Genomic DNA, 19,086 nt, shown 5'->3' with positions numbered 1-19,086 from the left:
TCTCTGGAAGGATGTGAGGAGTGGGTTTCTGTCCCCTCCAGGCTGAGAACATCACAGAACCCCAGAATCGCACTTCAACAGAACGTGGTACAGCTGCTGGCATGCTCGTTGTAAAATAAGTCATCCATCTCTTTGTTGTTTGGGTGGAAAAAATAGTCTGGATGTAACTCTTGGTGTACAACTTGGTTACTGTTGGCTATTATTAGTGGTGATATGAGAAGACCTAAGGGACCAAGGACAAGCAGGTGTGCCGATGCAAGATTTTCAGGTACGACCAGAGATGTCAAGCACAGTGCCGTGCTGCTGACCTGGAGAACTCTGCACATATTGGTGTGCCGTACCACATTTCATCCCCGGGTTACCTGCAGTCGGATAAAAGCACACTGAATCCCAGCTTTACTTAACCTTGCTCAATCTTTTTCCATAATGCCTGCAGCCATTTTGGGGGTTTGTGGTTTTGTTGTGGGGTGTTTTTTTTTTTATTCTGAGGTCAAATTTTTTGGACTTTTTCATTTTTTTGTCCTGTTCCCTTGTAAGACATTGTGTCCACAATCATCAAAGTTGTATGCTTTTCCACAACTTTTTTTTTTTTGATAGTTGCACTAGGCATATAAACTTCAAGCCCTTCTCAAGTTACTAGTTGTCACAGATCTGACTTCAAGCCTAGGTGTAGTTACACTGGTATGTTCTGCAGTGCCCAAGGGCTACTCCTTCAGACCTTTAACAATCCAAGTTGTTTATAGCAGTTGCTGTGGTTTTCTGTCAACGATGTGTCGCTAGATGGATGTTCCTGCTACTGTAGTAAGGGTGTAGCAGTGTCATATTGTTCCCTGAGGCTTGACAGTTGGCAAGGACAGTCAAGTAGCTTGTCCAAGTGTCTGGTTTCTTGGCAGTGGTGCCCTTTTTCTACAAACTGCCTAATCCCTCTTGGCATAACACTTGAAGAGCTGTTTGTTTACAAGCTGTTGCAAGATGTGAGTATAGTTGGATAAGAGACCAGCTGTGACTGTCATGCATCCCTTTGCTTCATGGTGCCAACCTGTCGTGACACTAATCCAGGGTCTGGATTAATGTTCAGAAATGTTTTCTTTGCCCAAGAAGATACCTTTGTGTGTGGAAGTGTTTTGTATAAGTTTCTCGCTCAGTGACATTTTATGTTGTCAGATCTGCAGAGAACAGAATAATGATGCATAAAGTCTACATATTTTTGATCTTCATGGTATTGATTCTGCCCTCCCTTGGTCTGACCAGGTAAAGAATCATAATTTAATGAATTAATGTGTGAGTATTTTTAGCATATGAGACATTAATTTAAGGACCTGCTGCTCAGATCTGAGAGAACCCTAGAGCGATTGTTTTGAATGTTAACAGCCTAATCTTTACTTGTCAGGATGCTGGGACTGAGGTTCAGTCAAGCACAGGAAACACAGATTAAAAAAAAAAAAGAAAAAGGCAGCTTTTGAGCAAGATAGTGCTGGATGCTCTCAGTTCTCTCTGTAGCTTACTTAAAGGCAGCTAATAAAGGGAAAGAAAGCATTCTTTTTACCTCTTTTTGATGTCCACAACAAGATTTGAGGGAATCATCCAAACTAAATGATTCCACTGTTCTATGATCTGTTTTCTAGTTGCTCATTGAGATATAGTTGATGTTCCCCCACTTTCTCTAATGTGTATGGTTATATTGTTATTGTACATTAGATTTCAATGTTCATCTTTCATCTGAGCACCTCATAGCCCTTAAAATTTCCAAAGGCTGACTTTTCTTTTAGCAAAGAAATTTAAGTCCTTGTAAGACAAATGACTAACTGAAAGTTGCCAACATTCACCATAGCTCAGAACCTGATTTCCTGATTCTGTCTTAATACTTCGGTTATAGTTATCCTTTTCTTTCCACCTTGACAATATTTGACTGTTTCCCTGGTTAAGTGGGTACCACGTGTTTGTCCTGTCTATGTAATATCTGCTCAAAATGAATCATTAAAACTTTAGTATCAGGTAGACGTTTCTGTTTTACTTGATCCTTTTTTCCTATTTCTGACTGTTGGTAACTTTGATAAATCTAAAGTAGTGTTCAGATTCTTTCATTAAATTCTCTTTATGTATTATTCTGATCTGAACTACTTAAAGAAGCAATTTTACACATTACCAAGCTGTTGGAGACTGAATTACATTAACCATCTTTCTTTCAGCCTTGATTTTTTCTTCCGTTGGCTGTTTGACAGAGAATCGTCTGATTCTGCAGTTAGGCTGGAGTAAGTATTTGCAACTCTTTGCTAAAGGAATACCTGGGACTTTTTTCTTTTTCTTTTTCTTTTTTCTTGTTGACAAACCTTGGTTAGCATTTATTAAACCTAGCTTGGGGGATTGTACCCTGTGGGATGATGTTGAGCTTCTGAACAAGGGAAGGAAAATGCAAGGGACTTTGCTATGAATAAATCCACATTTTTTTCCTGCTAGCTAATGTATACAAATAGTCAATAAAGAGACAGTTATTTTCCCAAAATACTTACAAATTTTGTAGAAGATGAGTAAGGACAGGATGATAGGCAAGTGAGAGAGGACTAGAAAATGTACTGAGGATTGTTGCGTGTCATAAGAAATCTTCCCAAGAATTACAGCGAGACCAAACAGCTGCAAAAATTCACTTTCTGAAATCGATTAACTCATAATTTTAAGAAACATGAATGTTTTTAAACAAACATTGCAAATTTGGATATTTTGATTATTATAAGCTCTTGTGGCTGAGGCTGGAGGGAAAGCATAGAATGCAATTATTAGGATATAGTTAGGTTTCCAAATTCTGTTTCAAGATCAGTAACAAGACAATTAGGAGTTACTAAGCTAGGAGAGACAATTACTCTATTGCTGTCTTACCTTATCTTGGACTTCTGTTGCAGACATCAAATGAGGCTGTTGTCTGCTATCAGCCACCAACTGGACTGCCATATCTTTTCATGAACAATTTATTCCCCATCCAAAGAGAACAAGGATCTTACAGTACACTAAACTACACTTGGTGCATTTATAGCTCTCTACTAGTCTCTTTCAGTAAGGTTATTAAAAGTCTTCTAGCCACTTCTTAGGGTGTCTGGTGCTTATCCTTATGGGGGGGTTGGACTAGATGACCTTTAAAGGTCCCTGCCAACCCAGTGCATTCTATGATTCTATGGCAAGAGACTTGTATATATGCTGTATTTGCTTGTCTGCTTTCCAGTCAGCTTCTGATATCTTTTCTCGCAGATGTGTCTTTTTGCCTGACCAGGGAGCCTTCTTTGTGAACTACGTGATTGCCTCTGCTTTCATCGGCAATGGGATGGAGCTGCTGCGCTTGCCTGGCCTCATCCTTTACACCATACGCATGATACTGGCCAAGTCCACAGCAGAAAGGAAAAACATTAAACAGGTATCAGAGGCCCTTCTTAGCAAGAGGCAGTTAAAGGACTGATCCTTCTCAGAAACAGTGGGAGCTCCCGTCCTTCATACTGCAAACTAGAATCTCCTGTTTACCTTGGGGTTTTTTTGGCCTTTTGTTTCACTTATCTGTGACAGGTTCATATTCCCTTAATTTGCAGCAGAGATAACAGGGAGGTATTTATTCAAGTCAGAAATGGTCAAAATTCAAAACCTGGGCTCTAAACTGGAGATATTGTTCTCTTCATAGCTCCAAGTCTGAGTTTTATGATGTGGATTTTATAGGATAATTCTGATTTTATCTAATAGTCTAGGTTTTTAAGTTCAAGCTTGTCTGTAGTTAATTTCTTCTTTCTGCCATCAAGTGTGTGCAACATACTTTAATCTGAACATACACCTAGCCAATATGTACTTCTGCCTGTATTCCATTTTAAGTGGTAGACTCTGATTGTGTTGTCTTGCAGCTTGAACTTTGAGGTGTTACAGTGGCAATTTAAGCCTGTATACAGCTGCCCCTGCTATTTGTTTTGGTTTTTTTTCATGGATGGGGGGGAGTTCCACTTAAGAAATATTCTTTTAAACATTCACTTCTGTTAACTGTTGCATATTATCCCTTGCTCTGGTTTAAGTAATTTATATTGATTTCCTTATCCCACGAGGAAAAAGTGGGAATGCTGACCACACCAAAGTTTTTGATACCTGGAGCTTTCCGTACTGGGAAAGCCAACACAAGGAATAGTGCAGATTCGATGGGTTCTGCAGTGAGATGAAGGTTCTGAGTTTGGCATAATTATTTTCTGCCTACTGGGTTTAAGTAGCTGCTTCTTGTAGATGAGAACAGATCCCATGAGGAATTACTTTAAGGCTATGAAAGAGTGTGTTTTCTGTAAGTACCAATGCTTAAAATGCGTAACACTTCATCTCTCTGATTGCGTCATTTACGCCTCTCAGGGAAATAACTGATCTCTCCTAGGGAGAGAATAAGAGAAGATGGATTGTTGTTTTAATGAATCTATTCCTAACTCGTGACACACTGGTAGATGACGTAAGGGTTTTTGGGTGTTATGTTTTTTCCTAGCAACAAGCATTTGAATATGAATTTGGAGCAATGTATGCCTGGATGTTGTGTGTGTTCACTGTCATCATGGCCTATAGCATTACGTGTCCCATCATTGTCCCGTTTGGTAAGTTTTCCGATGAGCTGTGGGCATTGCGTGAGTGAGATCCGGGCACGTGGGAGGTTTGGAAAGCCCAGTTCTACTGTTTTATTCCAGTTCAAATGCTGGTTATCCTTAGGACTTGGTTCTAAGTTTCCTTCTCTTCTTGTGGAAAAACAAGGCAGAAGATGGTGAATTACTTCACTCTTGTACTGCCTTTAGAACTTGAAAGTATATTTAAAGTCTGTTATTTGTTTATTTCTCAAGTTTGAGTGTATTAGCTCTCGTGGTGTTTTTTGATAGTTAAGCGTCATAGTTTAGATAGGTTTTGGGATGAGGGGATTGTTTTTGTCTGTGTGTTCTTATGGTCTGGGAAAAGCAAGCTGCAGAGCTTATCCATCCTGGAGGTCCACCTTAAGCAACTGAACTTGAAACATTCTGATCCCCAAATCCTTTAGGCACATTTGAAATAACTTTTGTCCTAAAGTTTGAATGATGTATGAAAAATGAAGCACAAAAATAGGCGTGTTGATCCAGTAGTGAGAAACTGGAAAACTACCTGTCCTTTTCACTGCTGCAGCTCCTCTGCATTGCAAACCATTGATCTAAAATTCCACCTCCTCAATGAGAGTGAGCATCAGTGGGCTGTGGGTATCATGTGCTCCATAGTCCTGTCCCTAGGGACATGACCTAACAATGTGCTGACTGCTTTGCTGGGACTTGGTGAATACTGTAACTGCCCTTTGGCCAGAAAAGGAAATGTTCTGTGCTCTGTTAGATTGGCTGGCTTAGAAAACCTGTTAACCAGGAGTTCAGGGCATGTGGGTGGAGCACAGCTGACCTGTGGTGCAGATGGAGCTGCAATCCTACAGGACCATGAGGAGGCCTCCAGATCTGAGTCACGGCCCTCTCTTTTTCTAACATGTTTTACTTATTCAGTTGGTTTATGTCTGTCCCATGAACAAATTTAGCATTTCTGCCTTAAGTTGCCTACCTGTCTGGCTTTGACTACCTTCTTCCTGTACCAGCCATTAAATCCTATATGGGCCTGCAAGAAACTTAGCAATCTGTAGAACTCACAGACAGTTGTCCATCTCTAGTGACTGTGACATGGTTTACATCTTGTTTTATTACATCTTTGGTTCACAGAGATTCTGGACTGTCATAAGAATTACATCTAGACAACCATTTCAGCAGCTACAGATATTTTCACTCTGGAAACTGCTTATCAGGCATAAGTAGTACTAAATCATTTTATATAGTTGGTGTTTTTCTAATCAAAAATTTTAGAGAGCTAGATACAACATAATTAGCTAAATGAGATCTTGTTCAGCACTGGTTTTAATGAACAACCTTATTATTGGGAGAATGTGGCCAATATTTTTGTAACAATGTGCTTGATATTTATTTACATTCCTTTTAGTCTGCAGTTGTAAATAGCTGAATATGCTACCGCATACCAGAGCTGTTGCAGCTCATAGCTGGCACAGCAGTAACTGCCTAATTTTTGGGTTAAGAAACAGCTGACTTAAAATCCAGTCATGAATCTATTGAAGACTTGGGGGGAGATGATAAGCCACCATTAGACCTTTCTTCCTTACCAGTACAGCGGTGGAGGAGTTACCAAGTCTTCCTTACTGACTTGGCCTTGTGTGCCGGCACTAGGAAGGAGCTCTGGCTTGTCTCTGGAACCATGAGTGGTGCTGCAGAGAAGTGTATGGAGAGGGGGAGGGATGGGAAGATCCTGGGGGTCTTGGGCTGGGGCTGCAAAAAAAAAACACCTTAGGGGCAGGCTGCTGTCACGCAGCTGTTACTCATTTTTGGGCCGTATGCACCGTTGGTAACTAGATTTTTCAGTCAGTTGGTTAGTGTAGATCTCCACACAGAACTGCTGCTTTTTATCAAGTCTTCAGCGTCTCCTTGGCTCTCCTTCCAGGTTTGATATACATACTCCTGAAGCACATGGTTGACCGTTACAACCTTTACTATGCGTATCTCCCTGCCAAGCTGGAGAAGAAGATGCACTTTGCAGCTGTCAATCAGGCCCTTGCAGCTCCAATTCTCTGTCTTTTCTGGCTTTACTTTTATTCGTTTTTGCGGCTGGGTAAGTATTAGCTTTTTCTCCCTAGAAGCAGCTCCCAGCTCTCTTGCTGACTTATCTAAATTACATGTGAAGTTTTATAGTTTTCGTGGGCTTTTCTTTTTGCTTCCATAAATGGGAAGTCACGGTGGTTACCTGTGGGACTGAATTATACAATATTTGCAGCTTACTTAAGTTTGCCTTTACCTCTGATGGAGATGGCTGATATGAAGCTCTATGTTAACAGTTTTAAGTTAACATATTTATTTTACAGAAAACCATGTGTTACCTACGTCTGTGGAGTTTGAATTGGTCAGTTGGACTGTGGAGTGACAGTAAAAATGTTTAATAAATCGAGATCTGTTCAGAATGAGCTTTTTCTAGTGAGATGGTCTCTGGCTTTGCTACCTGCATTTGTGCAGTCTGTGCATAAGTCTGATTTGCCCAGGCAAATTGGCTACTGCCTCTGTTGTACAGCTGGACTCCGTTGTCATTTAGAAAAAACTGTTAAAATATTGGCTAACGCTAGTAAGATCTGTGTTCTCCATTATCTGCCAAACTTCACGTGGAAGACTCCAGTGAGATGGTATCTCTCCTCTCCATACCATAATTTAATAACTCCTATTTTCTGTGTAACTCACTTTAAAAATAGGGATGTTCTGAATTTTGGTGATACTTGGCACTGATAGTATTGGCTATGGTGTACTAACAGGTTTGACATCAGAAGAGGTAGGTGATATTTTCTGGATTTTTAGCCATAATAGAGGAGGCATTTGGCATGGAACAGGGATGCTGGTGATGCTGGAAGGAGTTCGAGCTTCCCTTCTTGGGAAGGAGGCCATTAGTATCTAATTGTATTTTGCCACCTTCTCTGCTTTTACAGTGCTGATGACAAATTGCTGTGTTTGCGTTCTGTTCTTCTAGTGTACCAGGAGAAAAAAGATACTGTTTGCAGACTGTCATCCAACTTTAGAGAGAGCTCCCTGTGGATGTAAGAGGTAGCTGAAACTATTGCTTCAGGCTGTCCTTGGATTTGAGCAGATATCCCTGCATTAGTTGTATGTTTGGAGCTTGATTTTTTTCTCTTGTTTTGAGAGCTGTCTTTGTGACCAGGAAGACCAGCAAATCTATGTCCTCTAAAACAACAGCAGAATTTTTAGAGAGCGCTTTAGAAAAATCAACTCCAAACACACAGCAGTTGATGTGCCTCTAATTGTTATGAAGGAAAACCTGGCACAGTAAAAAATCTTTATAATAAAGTTTTCTGATTTTGCAGCTGTGGTAAAACCATCATTCATCATGGAACTGATTAATGGAAAATAAAGGCTGAGTTACTGTGTTTGGCTTAGTCAGTACAGGGGATCCTGTTCACAGGCTGTTGTTCAATGATTTGTCACTGCACGGGGCAGCCTGCCCAAGTGGTCTGAGTCTGAGAGCTATGAACTTGAGATTTTGATTTTGTTGCCGTTGATTTCATTGCTGCTTCTTGTGCCAAAGAGAAGGCAGGAGGGGAAAGTGTGCTTTGCTTCCTTATCTGCAAAATGAATCTGTTTGTGGCATGTAAAGCTTGGTTGCTTAGTCATTGATTTGTACAGTTTGCCTGATACGGATATTTTGGTCTGGTTGCAGAGTACAGTGATAATACTCTGTTTTCTCACTCATTATATTAACATTAGACTTGCAGAACCTCTATCCCACTTCTCAGTTAGGATCAAACGTCACTTCACTGCATAGAGAAGGTGACAGGCTGTACCGCTGTCATCCATTTCCTTCTCCGTTGTGGTTTCCTTCCTCAGCCCTCACACCATCCATCCGTTGCACCCCTCAAGTGCCCCAGGGCAACAGAGAAGGCGATGGCAGCACCTGCAGTTCAAGCCTTGTCTCCTGGGACAGTCACTTCAGTCCCGTGTTCTCCAAAGCTGCGGGCAGGGAGGAGTGCTGAGGGCACAGGGCAGGGAAAACTGAGCTTTGGAGATTTCTTCTCCCTCAGACTTTGCTATTTGCCTGGTGGTTCACACCAGCCATTGGCTTTGGTGTAGACGTGCCTCACTAGGTGGTAAATAAAAACGCTTCTGAAGGACATTCCAGAATACCCACAGGAAGGGGTTTTTTTACTTCCCTTTTTGGTTTGAATAGTGACATGTCTGTGGCGCTTTTTTGGTTTTCTTTTTTGCATGTGTGTGTTTGGTTTTCCCTTCATGAACAGAGCTGCGCAGGGTTTATACAACCTGCTAAAAAGTAAAACTTAACCCCAGCATATGCAGTGGCACAGAATAGGTATCACAAATTTTTGAGGGTTGATGTTGCCTCTTCTGACTAAAGAAGCTTGGAAACAGCTAGGGTTTGTGTTTGAGTGTTTTTTTTTCCTAATATCTTATTCAAGTCCTCTTTGTTGCAAAATGAGATTAATTTCTTCACAATATTTCCCCAGTGGACCTGGAGAATAATAAATCACTGTAATCTTTAGCTTTTTTTCCGTACTAGAGGCTGCTACCATGTCCTCTCTCTCTCTCTCTCTCTCTCCCAACTTCTCCCTCCCTCTCTTCCCCCCCCCTCCCCTCCCCTCCTTCCCTTCTACTCAGTTCCTTCTCTGGTTCCTTTTCGTTGGATTCCTCCTAATTCTGTCCATATTTTGTTGTGGCATCCTACGTGGACAAAGCTGCTCAAGTTGAAGACTCAGTAGAACCAAATTACTTTGTATGGGTACAAGGGACTTGCTTTTTTTCTCTTCCTCCTCTTCCCATGTTTTATGATAGCATCACACTATTGACTGCTTTCCAGCTTGTAGTCATCAGTTGTATTCTGCAGTGCTACAGGCTTGTTATCCCTCCTATCTACATATCATTTTTCCTGCCAAATTGTAGTTATTTACAATTTCATACAGCTTCATCTTACTGTTTATTTTGGGGTTTTTTTATGGGTATTTTTTCCTTGAAAGAAGTTGGGGTTGTCTCATCTATCGAAGTATCTTTTTTTTTTTAAAGAAAGTTATTATTATTTTTTCCTTTGGGTTGCTTGCGAGCCATCTGATTTGATGCCATTGTTGTATTTAATGAATGGACTCTGTCTGTTACATTTCACAGATCATTAATGAGAGTGGTTTAGATTAATGAAAGTGGTTTAGAAGTGGGTCCAGAATAGACGACCGAGGGAGGAGAAGGAGAACCACTCTGAGTCTTCTTTGTTGTTCCAAGTATTGCAGCTGCATTTCATGGCCTTTACGGAAGCTGAGAAAACAGCTTGGTCAGCAGTTTTAGCAGTCAGGGAGCTTTGTGTGTAAAGAGGTTCTCCTGTTTGTGGCTGGCAATGGTGTGCCCAGTCCTCTAAGGACAAAAAAACCTAATGAGTCTTCTGAAAATGGGGAAGATAAAGTAAAGGTTTGTTTGTTTTCCTGCTATGTATTTTTATATTATATTCTCTGGATGTTTTTCTAGGCTTTACAGCACCTACAACCATGTTTACCTTCCTAGTTGTCAACATTACAATTGTCATTTGCTTGGCTTATACTTGTTTCGGCTGTTTCAAGTACCTGAGCCCACTGCATTATAAGGTAAGTGATGGATACCAGACACCTTTTGGCACCTCCCTTTGTGCTTGATGTGGCACCAGCTATTCCTTCTGGGTTGTTTGTGCCTGCTTGCTAGCAACTTACCTGGCAGGGGAGACACCATGATCAGGCAGGTGGTTTTCCCAGGGCAAGGCTCATCCCTTGCGCTCCGGGTGTGCTGACCCCTGCGATTTCCCCAAATGCGGGAAACTCGACTGCATAATTTGTGGTAGTGGGGGACTGCGTTCGCGCTCAAATTTTATTTTTTTTTAAAAACACTGAGAGGGTAGTTAGGCACTGGAGCAGGCTGCCCAGGGAGGTGGTGGAGTCGCCATCCCTGGAGGTGTTTAAAGAACGAATAGATGTGACGCTTGAGGATATGGTGTAGTGTTTACAGAAATGCTGGGGAAAAGGTTGGACTCGATGACCCTGGAGGTCCTTTCCAACCATAATGATTCTGTGATTCTGTAGCTTTGCTCCACAAAGGTCCATTCTGGTAAGATGGATAAAGAGGGCAGATAGTGGAGGTCGGCCTCTTGGCACAGCAGGGAGCCTGTCGGTGTTAGCAGGAACTGAATTTGAGAGGAGAGAGCAGTACGGAAGAAGTATGTGAGAGGGTTGAAGGAAAGAGTACCGGCACTGCACAGAGATCTGTCTGTGCAGGTTTTGGGGCAATTATGATTTCTGTCTGTTGTTTTGACTTACCAAGTCGATACTGTCTCTCTTTCTTCCCCAACCTCTTACTGGTTACAGATTGAAGACCCACAAACTGAAAGAGGAAACGACACAGATGTACCAACCATCCCAACATCTTCTGTAAGAAGTTAAGAGTTACTAATATTCTCTTACGTTTCCTAGACAAAACCTTAATTACTCATCCTGCTTACCAAAGAGCTTGTGTAGGTCATATTAGTCCAAATGGCCTGTGGGACTTTTCATATGTGTGTGGGACCAGAGAGTTCTGCAGCGGGCTCCTTGACTGTTCCCAGGGTGATGTTCCAGAAGTACCTTCGGCTGACGTTTTGGGAGTAGTTGAGACATGCTCCTTCCAGCAGCTCTGTATGCTGTGTTCTGAGCCTTGTCACCACAGATCCTCACATCTGGACAGCTGCCCAATGCAGTCAGTTGCTGCTGCTTTGTGACTTTGAAAGGTGTGATGTGTCTTAACCTGCCACATCACTAAAGAAGGATGTAGGACTGAGGTAGGAGTAGAGGCCTTTGCGCCAGGGTCTACAAGGACGGGCGAGTGTTGTACCAGGAAGCCTCCGCTAGGGTGCAAAAGGCCTTAGGTGTTAAGGTGAAGAACGGGATGAAGAGTGGCCAGGGGAAAAATGACCCTGCGTGAATTACCCCAACGTTATGCTTTGAGAGACTAGTAAAGTCCTTAACGCTTGTGATTTCAGATGTACGTCCCCCGAGTTTTGCATCCTCATTCTACAGAAAGGACGACACTTGACTGTAAGCAGCAGCAATCGTATGGCACCATGGGCACCACTTCTTCACAGGCGGAAGGAATCATAAGCTTTCCTGCGGGATCTGCGATTATTGAGCAGGCGTCGGGAGGTTCACTTTTAATGCCGAGGACTAACACAAGGTGGAGCACTTGGTCCAGGTTTAGGAGAACTAATTCTCTACCACCAACAACCTACTAAGTATTCTGTTTTATTTATGCACTCCTACCAACAGAAGAGGTACAGAAATAATTCATTGTGTGGTCTGCAGCTGTGCTCGGAGATTAAAAAGCGGATGTCTTGGGACTGATTGTTTTCCAGGCTGTCTACACATATTGTGAAACAAACATGTTCAACACAGAGATGCTGATCCTCAGGGACTTCACTTATTCTATGTCATCACTTGCCTTATGAAGATAACTTATGCTGCATACAGATAACTGGTCACCAAAGCAAATGCAGCTATTACAGCTGTCATTTATTTATTCAAAGTAATTCTTCCCTGTTTTTTACAAAAGCAAACCCTTTAGTATTTATAAACCTCCTGGGATGTGTTAAATCCGGAGGCAATGTCACTTTTGATGAAAATGCTGTTTGCATGGGCACTCAGGATGGTGTGGGGGAGTCTCTCGTCACCCAATATAGTCAGTATAGACTTGATTATGCTTTTTTTCTTTTTTTTTTTCTTTAAAAGAGATGAGGGACTGTACTGTGCACTTAGGTACTAAAAGTACCAAAGCAAAAAGACTAGTGCAAAGAAGGGAATAATTTATCTGATATTGTTTTTATATACATATATATTATTTGGAGGGCATTTAGGTTGTTGGTTTCTGTTCACTGTTTTTAAGGGCCTTCCACAATAAAAATTCACCCGCCAACAGTAAAGGATGTAAACATTTTATCTTTATTTTAATCTTGGGCCAAAATGACAGATCTCTGGGTTTTCTCTATTGTGCCAATTTCATGAGCTGTAAGATACTGAGTTTTAAAATTATGTAATAGGTGCCAGTTTATTCTGAAGTACATTGTGTCAAAGTAACTAACAGTCACAAAGCAATAAAACACTGGCTTCAGAGAATTTTCAGGCTGTCTTGGTTGACTTTATAATTTTTTTTAAAATGTATTGAAACAGTTCTTCTGCTCAGTGCCTCACAACACGATCAATGTCATGAACTGTTCATAAGAGCAGTGTCATGTGGCTTTAGAATAACAAATGTCCCATGAGATATTTGAATACTTGTAAATTTCTCTAGGGGTTGAATCTTGGTGACCTTTGTGTAGGAGAAGGTTTTGGACTTCCCAAGCCCTCTGGTTGCCTGCTCATTGTTCAAGTGTTAGTTCCTCAACTTGACCTTTTCTAGCATGTCTGTAAAGCAGCAGCATCTGAGATTGGAGTAGAATTTGTGCCATAACTAAGTGTGTGCAGATGTTCAGTCTCTTGCAGGACTGACCCCAGCTTCCCGAGACCAGCACTCTGGACAACTGCTGAGCAGGAGACCTGCCCTGCAGTAAGAAGGAACCTGCAGAGCTCTGATAACCCTGATGACAAGCCCCATCCTATTAGGTGAAGGTACACATTAACTCCTGGTTCTTAAAAGGCAAGTGAGGAACCTTGTCTAGTGGAGAGGCATGGATTTGTGTCAGACTTCTTTATGCTCTGACTTCAGCATTGCAGTTTAGTCAGGGCGTTGCACGTGTGTGTGGAGTGTTTTGATTTTACTGATCATGGTATTACTGGAGGTGGTGTGTCCCCTGGAGAGAAACTGCCATTTAAGATTGGAGTCCAAGAAAAAAAGAAAACCAACAGATTCCACTTTTTTTTTTTTTTTACTTGTCCGAGTCTCTCATACAGATGCGAGGACAGAAGGAGGAGACAGAGTCTATTGTATTAATTAGATCAGAAGGCTGTGGGTTTTTTTCTAAGTCATTTCTGGCTGCAGTACCTCATCTTGTACTGGTCTCTGCAGAAGCAGTGGGTACTTACTTGTATGCTAATTGAGGAATCAAACAAATAATTTGGCTCCCACATTTAATGTGTTTACAGTGCTGGTACTACATGATTTTTATGCTTTGTGGTTTAACTTACTTTTTGGAACAAGTGATTTATGAACTCTGCATGTCCTACCAAGGAAAAAAACTCCTTCAGTGGTTGAATCTCCTTTTTGTGCTTGGAGGGCTCCTGAACCTTGGTAATGAACCTCCTTGTAGTTGGCACAGGCTCAGTACAGGCAGGGCCAATTCTCATGGGAACTTGTATAAACTCACCTCCAGTCAGGCTAATGTGCTTCAGAAATAGAATACAGAAAACTTACTAGGTAATAGATTGTTGCGTCTTGCTAAATAGTCACTGCTGGCATTTGAGGAACCAGTTCATGTGTCTCATGGGGAAACCACCTGCATACTTACTGTGGAGCAGCCATTCTTGTTTGTCACTGTACTCTGTTGCAGTTAAACTCATAGAAATGTCTGTGATACTAGGATGTAGTTTGAGTAAAGCCTGGGATCACCTCTTGGTAAATTATCACAAGACCTCTGTGTATGGAAACATGCAAATTAAAGGCTGGTTTATCAGCATTGCTGTGTTGTGCTTGCTTCCCTAGGATCTTTTGGATCTCTCTCTCTGACATCTGGAAGTAATTAGGAAACCACACTGGCTCTAATTCATTCTTTCATGCTGGTGGATATCTCTGAGAGGATAAAATTAGATCCGCAGGAGAACCTCCTTACATTCCTTCCTCAGCCTTAGAGAAAAGCTGGGGGATGGAAGCCTCAACAAATGTGGATATTGGCTGCACTGTATTTGAAATTCATATTTAAAGCCATTGCACATTCTTTACTGTTCTTTTTATAAGTCTTTTGGCAGGAAGCCTAAGCAAATGGCCCAGCTGGAGTTGCTGATTGTAGCTCCCAGAAGCCATATTTGTTGAGATCGAGTGCCTGCTGCTTGCCTTGCATTGCTCAGTTGGAACAAGTCGTCGTCCCCCACCTCGCTCCTTGCTAAGTCCTGTAGAACATGAATCCTGGGAAGTCTGACCCTCAACACTGAGTAAGACCTACAGTATGGTCTGGGACGGGACTCTGCGGCACAGCTGAGGGGTCAACTTCTGAAAAGCTCGTTTGGTGTTGTATAAGTCAGTACACTTCTGCAAAGACTTCGCTATAGATGATTTTCTTCTCTAGTTAAGAAAATACTATACAGTATGCCGAGACTTCAGGAACACTTGGCTTTTTTAGGAACACCTAGTTCTGTGCCACTTAGAGATTATTCTATACGTATGGCCCATCTGATTCACCTCCAGCCTTATCACAACACATCCTCAACACCCAAATGACTGCAATTTCTCATTTGTGTTAGGTGCATGTACTCATGCCTTGTCGTCTTTTGGGCTTTTCCCGTGTCCTGAGCCAAAAGCAGATCTCCCAGCGTAGCACTAGCCCATCTTCTTTCTGTCTCTTTACAGAAGCTAGTTCCTAGCTTTGCTTACCCATAGAGGCTACCGGTCAACTGAAAGCTTTCTCATATGTGATCTGCAGATAGTTCATTTATTAGTGTTTGGAAGTGTTTTGTTTTTATGCTTTTCAAGAAGGTGGGCTTGTCCTAAAGCAGCAACCATAGAGTTGTTCCTGGCTCTTAGCAGAAGAGAGTCAAGAGGCACAGGAAAATTTGGGGAGGAGGAGTCTCTTTTTCTGTCACTAAACTGCAACAATAAAGGAAATACAAGTTTTAATTCCAAGGTCATTACTTTCAAAGAGGACATGTGTCTTCTTAAAGTGGCCTTGCAAATTCCTTCTCTCTCTAATCTAGATAAGACTTCTCAAATGATTCTGCTTGTCACCTGTCTGTGACAGTTGCAAGTGCCTGTTTCAGATATTTCAGAGGTACAGAAGTTGTTCATTTTTTTTCTGCGGACAGCTGTCTGGCGGATCAAAACAGAAGGGAAATTACCAAAACCAGAGACACAAAGGATTGGGTCTGTTATGGCACATTCTTCCCTCTGATTTTTTTCATTCTTGGCTTAACTCCTTGCTCTTGCTTTGTACCCGAGATCCCATTGGTTGAGCCATAGCAGCTGAGCTGCCGCAATTTTTTGATGCTCAAACACAGAGCTCCTGGGTTACCTTCACTTGTTCTTTGTCAGCAAAGCCTGTCAGCATTTATTGCTTGGAGAGAACGTGCATCAAGATCAGCTCTCTTTCTTTTGCACATACTGTAATTAGTTTTTTTGATGAAACAATGGATGTGGCCCCGTGGATTAAATGGTATAGTATAGGAAGCTGCTTCCCTACACAATGTGCATCCTTTACGCACCTCTTCCAACCAGAAGCCTGCAGTTGCCGTTACAGGGTGACTCCACACTCAGGATTGGAAACAAACGTTGTTTTCCTAGAGGAGGATTTGTTTCCTTCTCCTGGCCGAGTTCCAGCATATAACATGTATCTGAGCTCATTTCTGAATAGTTTGAAAGTCCTACCTCAAGACCAACTTTTACAGTGGAAAGTAATATCCTCTGTGTACAGTAGAACTTTCACTAGCTTAATGAGCTAAATATATTTCCAGCTTCAGTTCTGGATGGAGTTCTTTTTCCACCAAAGTTCTGGTTTGGAAGTGTCTACTGACACAAAGTTCATGGTCTTCAGCAGTCCAGAGCTTCATCCCATCTTATCATTTTCCTAAGATGTCATAGATATGTGATACATATGGTACAACCCAGATATGGTAGTGTCATTTTAGAGCCTTAAAACACTTTTATCTTCCAGACTGCAAACTGATGATTATGTTTAGATCTTGAAGTAAAAGAGCTTATTCTGAGAAATCACAGGACAGCGGTTGTGCAATCTGATACCCTTGCTAGATCTGTGTGTGGGACTGCAAACAGCCAAAAAGGAGAGAGAAATTTTCTTATCTGTTTCTAGACTCAGTGGTTAACTAAATGCTGATTAATAGTTAATGAAGACACTTTTCTCAAAAGCAGTGTTTAAAATAGAGTTCTAGAAGTATAATGTGTGGTGTGTCATAAGGTACTCCTAAATAAAATAGGAGCCAGAATTTGTTGCTGTCTCCTATCATTACTGCTGTGTGGTTGTGAACCTCAGTTTTTACATGCAGAAAAGGGTGAAGTTTGTGACAGAATTTAGTGACTGTTTTTGAAAGGTATCTGTCTGCTTGTTAAAAAAAAAAAAAAAAAGAAGTGGCAGTACAGGAGGAAGACTGAGAGCAGAGAATATGTAAGATAGATGTATTTTTGTACACAACTTGTCTTCTTTCTGTATGAAAATCTTTCATGCATTTAGTAGTGTTTTACACTCGGCTTTTCTTCACTTCATTGCAGCCTGCTCTCCAGAAATATAAAGCACCAGGTTGCTTCTTTCAAGTGAAGATGTTCCACGTCAAAACTGATTTTGAGTTCTAAGTTATTTTCTTCCTAAGGCAAATTCTCAGTGTTTTTTTCGCTCCATCTATAGACATAGAGAAATAAAACCAGCATCTATCTCCACATTGCAAAATGGAAAAGGAAGTGATTTGAAGAATTGTTAAGTACCATAATTTGGTTGCAGACATTGATTATATTTTTTTTTCTTTAATGACAGTGTCCTAGCTTTAGAGAATAAAGAATAAGAAACCCCTACACCTAGCTTTAGGTGTAGGGGTTTCTTATTCTTCTATATTTGATGTCTGTAACGTCAAAATTGTTCCTAAAGTAGGAAGAATTCACTTTCTTCTGAGACCAGAAATCAGAATCTACTGGAAAGGAAAGGGCAAAAAATGAGATATAAATCAGTTGTGCATCTGTAAGAGGAATAATTAAGCAATTATTTCTGTTACTTAGCTTCAAATGGGAAATGATGCAGTGGTGAAGGCAGGAGAATTAGAATATCTATGTTCTGCAGTGGCTTCTTCTGCTCAGATTGTGTGAGGTATTGCTTAATCTCTTGTTGTCTCTGGTTTCCCTGAAACACTAAGAATGCCTTCTGATCGCTGCAGAAATCTTTCTCAGCCACAGAAGGCTTGGCGTGATGCAAAAAAAACCAACAACAACCCAATAAAAAAATTCCACTGAGACAGAAGTGCAAGGGTAGACCTTGGTTCCCTTGAGTCTGTGCAAGAATTCCTAGAACTGAAGAGATACAAATATATTTATGTACAAAACTACCTTGACAATGCAGGTTGCAAAAGAGCTTCAGAACTGCTGGAAAATTAGACTTTCCTCCATTTGGGGAAGCTGAAAAGTTAGTAGGTGCACTCCAAGCAGAGATGGATCCTACAAGGCAGCAATGGCCCTAGTCCAGGAGTGAGTGGAACTACTTGATTGTTCGACTTGATGATCTTAGAGGTATTTTCCAACCTTAATGATTCTGTGAGTCTTTACTTAGGGCAGAGAGCTGAGACCCAATCTGAGCGAGGGATGCCGTAGGGATAGAATGAGAAGAACGTTAGCTGGGCTCGGACACAGCCAGAGCCCTTTCAGGGCAGGAGGCTCTGCAAAGTGGAATGCCAGACCCTTAGCAGCTGCCAGGACAGGCAGTGCAGGCAAGGTGAAACAGTCAGTTTCCCTCCTTGAACCTCTTTTTTGCTGTTGGAACAGTTGTGAGTCAGTTTTCACGTAAAGTTTTTGTTGTGTTGGCCTCTTTGACTCAGCAGCTGGGCAGCACTGAGTGTAGTTTTGTCTTCACATGTGTCTGTTCACCTCTCCTCTGTTCTGCACTCCCTCTGCACGGATCATCTGCTGCAAAGGGGGATTATCTTTCACTTAAGAAGAAAGAAACTCATTGCTTCAATCTCATTTTTTGTTCATCCTATCCTCAGAACTGAAGTTATTAAACACCGAGAGAGAGCATGAGCATCCTTAACATCTTAAAATCCAATCAGGAAGGTATTTTTAAGACTGACGTTTGGACTACAAGGGCAAAGAGCTGTCACTCAGCACAGATCTGTTATAAATACTGCTCTCCAGAAGACAACTGACAATTGTAATGGGGCTAATTCTTCTAGCAGCATTGGCATAACACCATCAGGGCTGTCTGGCACTGCACAGGATATTTCTTCCGTGAAAGAAAACTAATCCTATGCAAGATGGTTTTAGTGTGAGTTATGTTGCTTAAAGTGCTATTGCAGCAAGTAAAACAAGTGGCATCATTTCTCAGTGTTTTAAAATAAGCTACCCTGAAATCAATATGGATTTATTCCTTGTCTCTTCCCACAGTATCCAGAAGGATCTTTCCATCCCTCTTTCAGACAAAAATGTATCTTCATTAAATGCACATTATGTACTGCACCTTCTGTAAAACAGAATGTACATCTGATTGACTGTCTTGAACCGATCAATCCCTGCCCCCGAGCAATTCCAGCTGACTCAGTGATGATGAATAGTGCCCCTTATGGATCTAGATCTAGCTGTGATGCCAGACTTCACAGATTCTATTTTTCACCAAAGGATGGTT

At 41.4% G+C, this 19,086-nt stretch overlaps 1 protein-coding gene across 1 annotated transcript in view; it reads left to right on the top strand.

Annotated features, from left to right (window-relative positions):
- The window catches only part of TMEM63A (transmembrane protein 63A), a gene marked incomplete at its 3' end in the record, with an annotated part of 31,326 nt that extends 19,537 nt beyond the window's left edge, over positions 1–11,789 (top strand). The window contains exons 15-22 of the mRNA XM_009869962.1: positions 1,165–1,251; positions 2,190–2,252; positions 3,241–3,403; positions 4,490–4,595; positions 6,505–6,672; positions 10,083–10,198; positions 10,949–11,011; positions 11,599–11,789. Of these exons, the coding sequence (XP_009868264.1) occupies positions 1,165–1,251; positions 2,190–2,252; positions 3,241–3,403; positions 4,490–4,595; positions 6,505–6,672; positions 10,083–10,198; positions 10,949–11,011; positions 11,599–11,789 (957 nt within the window). The remainder of the gene's footprint in view (positions 1–1,164; positions 1,252–2,189; positions 2,253–3,240; positions 3,404–4,489; positions 4,596–6,504; positions 6,673–10,082; positions 10,199–10,948; positions 11,012–11,598) is intronic.
- Between the last annotated feature and the right edge of the window lie 7,297 nt (positions 11,790–19,086).

The sequence above is a fragment of the Apaloderma vittatum genome, unplaced genomic scaffold (assembly GCF_000703405.1).
Source record: "Apaloderma vittatum isolate BGI_N311 unplaced genomic scaffold, ASM70340v1 scaffold8665, whole genome shotgun sequence".
NCBI classification, from domain to species: Eukaryota; Metazoa; Chordata; class Aves; order Trogoniformes; family Trogonidae; genus Apaloderma; species Apaloderma vittatum.
This window is presented reverse-complemented; position numbering and strand designations above follow the sequence as displayed.